The 9,446-nt window shown below is 34.7% G+C and overlaps 1 protein-coding gene across 1 annotated transcript in view; it reads left to right on the top strand.

Annotated features, from left to right (window-relative positions):
- Positions 1-8,471: 8,471 nt before the first annotated feature.
- LOC149089632 (carboxypeptidase D-like) overlaps positions 8,472-9,446 on the top strand; it is a 55,479-nt gene continuing 54,504 nt past the window's right edge. The window contains exon 1 of the mRNA XM_089232437.1: positions 8,472-9,417. Coding sequence (XP_089088563.1) covers positions 8,529-9,417 — 889 coding nt within the window. The 5' untranslated portion in view covers positions 8,472-8,528. The remainder of the gene's footprint in view (positions 9,418-9,446) is intronic.

Below are 9,446 nucleotides of genomic sequence, written 5' to 3'. Positions count from 1 at the left end.
ATGTATCACCCAAATAAAATGACAGTGCTCCATGAGTTAATTGTGCTCTTTTGTCTAGCTACATAAATTTATCTGACTATATTTTTTTTACGTGTAATATTTTGAGTAAAGGGATTTTATCCATAGTTATATATCATATATGATATAATATATGGATGAAATTAAGCAATGGCCAGTTTTCTTAAGATTTGTGTGTTCTGATTAACCTTATTCTATCAGAAGTTGTATTAAAAATGAGTTAGAAACTTGATAAGTTTATTATATAAAGTGTAAAAAATGTATTTACGAGACGAAGAAGAAGAGGGGTTTTTTTTTTTGCATTTTGATATGTACATAACTGCCATGACTTTTTTTTATAAGCATATAAATTTTATGGCTTAATTTTTTTCAATTATGTTTCATGAGCTTGTATGTGTATGTTTTTTGTGTTTTGTAACATGTTCACATAAGGTCTAAAAATAATTCTTTAAACCGGTGCTCAAAACAACTTAAATTCAAAATTGACTTTCCACTCATGTCAATTGGTCATACAAACATATTTAAATTAAATTCATTAACTATTTATTTGTATAATTCAGTTTTGTAAGTGAATTGCCATCTTTCCATACTTTCACAGTAATGATAAAATATGTAATGAACGATCCTCTTCTCAACCAAGAATAGGGAGGTTTGTACAAAAAATTAGCTTTATTTGTTTGAAACACTTGAATACCTTCTGAGTAGGATGTTCGAGTTGGAAGATATATGTATTTTTTTACATTACAGTGAAACCTCGCTGCAACGATACTCAATGTAATGATAAATTCATCTACAATATTTTTTTAAACCTTGTTTGTAATCCCCTACAGTCTAATGTTGAACTCCTCTCCATAGAATGATATCCTTTACTGCTACTGTAAACCCCTGTATAGCAATAATTTTTGAGATTTTGAAACTGCTATACAGCAATATATTTTTTAATCTAAATATCCTTCAGTATATTTTTAAGTTCATTACATTTTAGTTCTTCTGAGGATGTCTAACAATATCAGTGTTTGGTGCTACCTGATCATCAAAAGTGTTGAAGTTTTTTGGAATCACTACTTTTTGTGTGATAAACTAAACTGTATTGCAATATACCTCTTTACGGGAGCAATACACACACACGCACATTGAACTGAATTTTGTTAGTCAACTGATCTGTTACAATTTTTTGCAGTGAATAAATACTCAAAAGCACTTTTTTTTGTGGTACTAACAACGGCTATTTAGGAAAGATGCCAACAATAGCATGAATTTGATGGCACGTGATATTGTTACCTTTTGATATATAAAACAATAATCCCTCTACAATGATATTTTTTTCTTGGTCTACAGAATATTGTTACGTCAAGGTTTCACTGTATTGATGTGTTGTTCATTCTGAGTGTATCTTGCAATAAAATAGTATTTCCCCCATAGGTAGGCAATAATAGCTGATCTGTTACAATTTACGTCTTGATATGTTCCTTATTTTTTTTAAATGTGTGACTTATGTAAACATGAAACTCAAACAATTGTATATGAAGCATATATATATTAGTGGTCGAAATGAACATTGTGTGTAAAATTATTTGGTTGAGTTCCGGTTTAATTTTTCAGAGGGTAATTTTAGTAATGCATATGCTATGTCTCTGTTTGTAATTCATTAACAAATAATATTTCAATTAAAATAAGCATAAAAACCACCCTGGAAGTTTGCCGCAGCTATATCTTTTAGATAGTATCATGGGGACTATTAAGGTAATTACTCATGCATTTATTGTAAGGATCTAGAAAATTAAGTTTTTCTAAGAGATTTAATTGTAATGTTTTGATTTTAGCTTCAAATAGCAGTAGTTTGGGATAAATGCAAGGCTGAACTTGGTCATTTAGCAGCCAGGTGTGAAAATAGTTTTGTGGCCGCCTTCAATATTGTGAGACAGATGTGATAGGGATGATGTGGCATCCTAGAGATAAACTCATTTCTGCTCTGTATATCCACTGAAATTCAGTTGAGGGTTTTTGCTAAAAGTCTTCAAATTCAGATCCATAAAAAAAAGTCTTTGATTGGGTTTCAGAAAACAAGGCCGTTTTAACACATGGGCATACTGGATAGTGCAGGTGGTTAAGGACCCTCACTTCAGTGAGACACATGCACAAGGTTGCAACTAGAAATTACAATTTACTCTCTCACCCGGGGGTCAGTATTCATTTTTGCACTCCCTCCCCATGATTTTGAACAAAAAAACTAATATCAATGCTCTTGGTTCAGCACCCAAAGCACCAGATCTCTGACCCTCCCCTATTTGCATCCCTGCATATGCAAAACAATAATGCCTAATATATGAAATAAAATTTTAAATAATGGTTTATTGCCACTTAAGTTTGATAGGGTTGATGAGCCAGTCTTTTTTTCCAAGGGCTGATGTTGCTATCAAGATTATGCCCCCTCCCCACCATTGGAAAGGCTAAAATTTTTTTGGGGACCTTAAATACTGGTCCTATATTTTTACAATATTTGAAATTATAAGTTTTTTTGAAAATAAATACTAGGAGCTAGAAAAAAATCTTAGTCTGGGGTCCAGTCAAAAACCAAGTTTTTTAAAGCAGTTACCATAAAATACTATTTTAATTAATGCAATGAAATCCAGTTTTATGGCCGCAAATATTTTGCTGCATGGTGTGATTGCACCTTTTCCATCTGCTTAAGTCCAGCTTTAGATGAATGACATTTTGAACAGCCAGAAAGTTGAATTCCAGAATTCTTTTAAAAAAGGGAGGGGGGGGGGGGTTAAAAAAATGTGAAAGTGTCTTGATGTACTAGGAGGGAATACTTTTGAAGGGGAAAAAGTGTGAACTATCGGAATCATTTTGCTGCTTAAAACTTTTAGAGTGGCCTAAGTATAGCCATATTTAACTTAACATTTATGGCTTGCATTTCAGTAGTTGGCTGCCTCTTTTGGTATTATGAAATTATTTCATTTTCATCTTTTTTGTTAAGTGTACTCGTATCATGACATTTATTTCTGTTGCTTAGTTTCACATATTTTTAATTTTGATGATTTTTGCAGCATTATTTAAATTCTAAAACATATTTCCACTGAGTTTTTTTTTTAGGATATTGACTATGTAAATCTTGTGTTTTACATATACAAATTTCTCAATTATCCACATATAAGTTTTCCGAATGTTTCTGCTATAGATTTGTAATTGGAGTCATACAATGTCTAAAGATTTTGTGGCAATTGAATATTTTCCTTTAGAGAGGGAATTCAATTTATATGCAGATCATTTTTTTTAAATATATGTGGATCATTCTCACGAAATTGGCGTAAATTGTGTCCCAGTAGTTTGAATGTATTTGACACACAACTTTTCTTTTCATCACTTTCTATATTCATATTCCAGTTTCTAAAAAGTTGCTTCTCTGTTTTTAGTTTTTTCATCAATAAATTTTTTTTTAATTTGCTTTAACAAATTTTCATTTGTTAAGGAAATGTCTTTCTCCTGACTGTCACCACTGCATTTTCCAAATTTGAAAATAACCTTTCTATCTTAATGCAAAAATATATTCTTATTTTCATTAATATATGTTTTTAGGGCCAGTATACTTTCATATTTCATCTTTTTTTTTACAATTTTAAATATTTTTTTATCGATAGTTAATAGCCAAATGAAATTTTTTTTCCCGACTTTTTTTTTTCTATTTGTGACATTTGAATAACATTGGTGCAAGACCTGTTGCCACCTATCAAATTTTTTATTGAGAAGGTTATAAGAAGAATGTAGCCATCACTTGAACCTACTTTAAAATCAATTACCATTGTAAATCAATTCATGGATTAGGTTTATTTAATTTTCATGCAAATTTGTGATTTTTTTATGTCTGGTTGATGTCAAGATTACGATTAAGAACTCTTAATGTGACTTACGTGGATTGCATTAATTCTTTCTTGTTTTACATTATGATAGTGGACAAACGATTAAAGTGCAAAAAATCTCTACCCAATTCTAATGAGAATGTGTTCTCAAATACAATGCAATCCACCATAATAGTGGGCAAATTGCTATGTTAGCATCTTGCAAAGGGTGGTTCAGAAAGTAACAATAACATACAGGCTGAAAATATTGTTTCATTATGTGCATTAGTAATGCGCATAATGAAACTTTTACAATGATGCTTTAACTTTTCACTGATGGTATTTTGTCATTACTATATTGACAATTCCAACTTGAGTATTAAGAGTTGACAATGGTGGCGGTGGCTCACAATCTCACCAGTTGTGAAGTGCACTTTGCCATACTTATCCTCAAATGAGAGCACTCAGGAGATATCCACAAAGAAATTGTCTCGTTTATGAGAACTGAATACACAAAGCTTAACGATGTGATACCATGAATTCTCTTCCAGTAGGATATATGTTTGTGAATCCAAGTAGCAATCATTAGCAATGACACCAAATATACTCATCAAAAGCCTTGAATTCAAAACTATAGAAAACCTCGATTTCAGAAGAAGAAAAAAATGCTTCTTAAATGTGATTTATTTTCTTTCTTTTACGACAAAGAAGGCATTTTTCTGATTGGCTTTTTGTCTCCCAGTGTCACAATTTAAGCTGCTGCATATTGTCAAACTTGCAACACCTTTGACGGGCAGTTCAAAACAAATGGAAGGTAATGTTAACAAGTGATGTCTACTTGCTCTGTCTCGCACAGAGAATGCCACTAATGCATAGCTCAAAAAGATTCAAGTGGTGAATTTCGGCCATGCATCATGTGGACCCTCTGCCCAGCGCCTTTCATTTATTTTTCCCACTGAATAATCATCTTGAGGCAACAGGTCCATGACATTGATGCAATAAAAATGAAGGTGCAATGTGGTTTTGTTAGCCAGCGGTAGATTTCTCTGACACTAATGATATAGAGACTATTTCACCAAACACCAAGTATAGGAACTTTCTTTCAAACCGAGCACAAATAAGGTCTATCACCATCTATAGGAACTACTTCCCAGACTAAATAAATGTTGGGACACTGGTTACAATTATGTCGAAAAATAATGCATGTGAACTGGTGAATAATTTTTAGTAGACAGTTTGTCAAACAAAAATGTTTTGAATAGATGGTAGCCGTTGTATCTTTACTTTCTGAACAACCCTTTTTACATTTTATTTTATTATTTTTTCAGCTATGATTGTTAATGCCATTTGAAAAAGCTCAAATACAATTTCTCCTTTCTCAGCATGAAAAAATACCTTCACCCTTTGATGGTACATAGATATGCTTCAATAGAAAAGTATAAAAATTTCATAATGTGATGGAGATCTTTTGTGAAAAATGGCATTTTGATTTTTTTATTTTAATTTTTTAATTACTTTTTTGCTTTTGATAACACAAAAAAATTATACCGAGCTTATTTTACTCATTTAACATGTATCTTAGGGCTAACGTGTGTACCTGAAATATGTTTCTCATATGATCAAAGGTTGTATGAATATGACACATTCAATCAAACCTGTGATTAGAATATTTATCAGAAATTGAAAGTGTGGTGTCATATTTTGTTTTTGAAACAAGAAAAGTTTGGTGATATTGTTTAACAGGAAATATGATTTTATGTGTAATCGATACCATGTTAAACTTTGCTCTCTCTTCTATGTCAGTGTTTTTCATAAGCATTTACATGGTATTGTTTCTTGTCTAAGAATTCTTGGGATTTCATTTCTGCATGCAAATTCAAATCGCCATATACTTAAATCAAGCTAGATTCATATGAAAGGACCTGTGTGAACAGTTGTATATCTCGGTGGACAAAAGAAAAATCTCTTGGTGCATAGAGTAATTATATTTGTAAACATGCTTTTGATATCAATTTGATGACCCTTGGTAAAAAAAGGGAGAAAACATATATACTGTATACCCGAATCTTGCCTCAACATGAAAATTTTGTGCAATATTTTAGTTTCGTTTATTAGACCTACTATTTTTTTATTCATTTATGTGCAGATATAATGCATTGCTGTTTGTGACCGCAGAGTACGTGATTTGTAAAAAAAAAATTGTGTAGTACAAGATTTTTATATTTGTTCTTATTTATTAGTTGTATGTTTCCTTATTGTATTTATAAAGCTGATTTAATTCCTGTTTCATTGAACTCATTCATGCAAGTTTTCTGTCTTCTATTAGGTAATCGATTTTTTCGGAACACTAGTTAATATTATTCATGGAGAAGCTGTTAATTTTCAGTGAAATCGCCTATGAACGATAGAAGTGCTAAGAAATTACATCAAATTATTATCAAGACCTTAAATTATTAAGAAATTTAATTATTAAATCAAACTACTAATCAAATTAACAATTCAAGCATTAAATTTTATGATTTTAGTTACTCTAATTAAAATTATCGTTCGTGAAAAACTATTTATATAACTACCTTACATGAAAATTATATGCAATTTAGGGTTAATATCGATTAAAAATGCTTTTATCGGCGTCATCTGCTATTGATTTGAAACACTAATTTTTGAATTGATCCATATTTTAACAATGTGTCTTTTTTTTTTTCTTTTTTTTTGGAGAAATTTACATTGCGAGTTATTATTATGATCAAATTTATTACAATTAAGCTCAATTAAAAGAGAAATTTGATGAAGTCGAATATCGGTTGAAATCATTTTTATATATTTTGTTCGTGGGATCGGAAATCATGTCCTTTATCAATTTCGGTTTCGTTAATTGCGCGTTCCAATCAAAATTAGTTTCGGTTTCACTAGAGGCATCTGTTGTCAATTTTAGATAACATTTTCTGCGTACGTGATCGAAATTTTCTCTTTTCATTTTCTTCTGAGAAGCAATTTAAAAATAAAATAGGTGCTGTAACTTATTAATTCAACAATGTTTAAGAAAGTTGAGTTCGCTTTCAACAAAATGGGAATTACACTGAAAAATATCGATTAATACTATTTTCCCTTAGAACTTCGTGAACCTGAAACCATGAAACGTGCCGTGATGAATTAGCTTTGTTTTCTAGAGACATCTATCTTTGACTTCAAATGAAATCTTCTGATTTCACGGGTATGAATATTTTTGGCATCTCTTTATTTTCCATCGTTTCCTTCAGCCAAAAAAGTTAGTTTCTCAGAAATTTACAGAAAAAACTTGATTATTAACTTATTCTAATTATTAAACTTACTAATTATTATTCTAATCTCTTATTGAAACTTATATATATATATTCAGTGGCTTTCTTCTGGAGGCAATTTATAACAACCCTTTATTTCTCGCTATTGGTAATATTTCAGTGTTTTTTCGGTGTCTGACTGCTTTAAAGATAGGTATGACCAGTAACTCATCCAGGCTCCATTGCTTTTACGATATAAGCTCATTGATAGTGAGATCGTTCGTTCCGACATCCGCAACAAGGGCCTCAATCGGCGCGTTATTCTTGACTACTTATGAAGTTATTTTATTTGTCGACATTCAAGCTTGTTCTCCTTGCTATTTCCTGCACCTCCGAACTGTCTGGTCTCTTGTCCTACTTTTCACTTGAGGAGCCACATGCAGATGCGACAGTCAAACCTGCAATTTGCCAAAAGTCGTGTGCAGAGAAATGCACTTGTGCCACATATCAAAAAATACTACAGATATATTAAAAAAACAAACCCATGTGCAGAATAAGAGTACAAACAATCGAAAATCGTGCGCTGCTTATGCATGTATGACATATAAATTCAAAAAATGGTACCACAGCACCAAATGGGGGTACAATTTACATGGGGCGCCGGTGGGCCAATCTGCCTCAATCGAGTCTATAGTTGGGTCTGGTATCCCGGGCGCTGGACTGGGGGGGGGGGTAGCACCGAATGCACCCTTTAACTGCCCTTTCTACATTACATGGGACACCAAAATGTGTGTTGGCCTTGAGAATGACCCCTCCCAATGTTGGAGTTGATATGTTTGCGGTGCGGAACGATATTTTGTTTGCTATAAATTCACTGGGGGGGGGGGGGGGGGGCATTTGAAAATTCTGACCTGGGAACCCCACGTCAGGATTCGGAAGGGGGTCAATGCCGTCTTAACCTTAGAGGAGAAATACAGGATTTTATTTCTCCTCGATGGTCTTAACACATGAGCCTACCCGGTCACGGCCCACCGGGGCCTCACAAAAATGAGACCTAGATGAAATTTTTTGTTTACTAGGTAGGGCCTCAGTAAAACCACTTGGCCCGGGGGGGCCCGTAATGCTCTTAAGACGGCCCTGGGTGGAATCATGCCTTAGCATAGGTATGGGGAAATATTTTTTTATGCCATTGGACAGTGTCCCGTTTTTAATTTGGAAATATATGGTTAGCACAAAAAATAAATTTTAATATCCCGTAAGATATGGGTTGTATGGTCAAGAAAATTATTAGGAGCATGTGCAGATCCAGTCAGTCCTTACGTAACAACTGTACAGTTTTTTCTTCCTCCCTTATTATGTCAACAAAACTGAAACTTGCCCACAATATCCCAGACATGATCATGAAATAATGATGATGGTGCGCTTCTCCATATGTCATAGATTGGTGGTAGCTCCGACCCTCGTCCATCTGTTCGCGGTACTTCTATCGCTGTCCAATGATGTCTCTTGCGAAGACAACTTGAGCGGTGCCACCGCCGCCTTCAACACAACACATTACCACAGATACGTCGATCTGAAGAGGACTCTGTTTGAATTGAAAGAGCAATATGCCGATCTCGCGGACGTCTATTCGATCGGCCGGAGCGTCCAAAACAGGGACCTCCTCGTCATCAGGATAAATAACAATCGGTCCTCCTCGGAGGACGTCAAACCCATGTTCAAGTATGTCGCGAACATCCACGGTAACGAAGCGTTGGGCAGGGAGCTGCTGGTGTACTTGGCCGAGTACTTGCTGTCGAACTACAACAAGTCCGAGCGGATCGCGAACCTGGTCGATTCCGTGGACATCCATTTGATGCCGTCGGCGAATCCGGACGGATTCGAGAAGTCCCGGGAGGGGGATTGCAGTGGATCCGGGACGGTCTCCGGTAGGGAGAACGCCAACGGCGTCGACTTGAATAGGGATTTTCCGGACCAGTTCGTGAAACTGGATTACCATGACATGACTGTCGGACGGCAGCCGGAGACCGTGAGCCTCATGTCGTGGATAGTGTCCAACCCTTTTGTGCTCTCGGCCAACCTCCACGGAGGTGCTTTGGTTGCTAGCTATCCGTTCGACGACTCGAGGGCTCATAAGGCTCAAGGTTTCCCGAGTTTGTCACCCGATGACTCGATATTCAAACACTTGGCTCATACTTACTCTGATGCGCATCCGCACATGCATGAAGGTAACGTGTGTCAGTACGATGACTTTACTGACGGGATCACCAATGGAGCGGAGTGGTATGATGTAACAGGTAGGTACGACGGGTTCTTGATTGAGATC

This window comes from Pholcus phalangioides, unplaced genomic scaffold (assembly GCF_987345545.1).
Source record: "Pholcus phalangioides strain wild (caught in Gottingen) unplaced genomic scaffold, Ppha-v1.0 ptg000001l_1, whole genome shotgun sequence".
NCBI classification, from domain to species: Eukaryota; Metazoa; Arthropoda; class Arachnida; order Araneae; family Pholcidae; genus Pholcus; species Pholcus phalangioides.
Note: the sequence above shows the minus strand (reverse complement) of the source record. Positions and strands in the feature narration are given on the sequence as shown.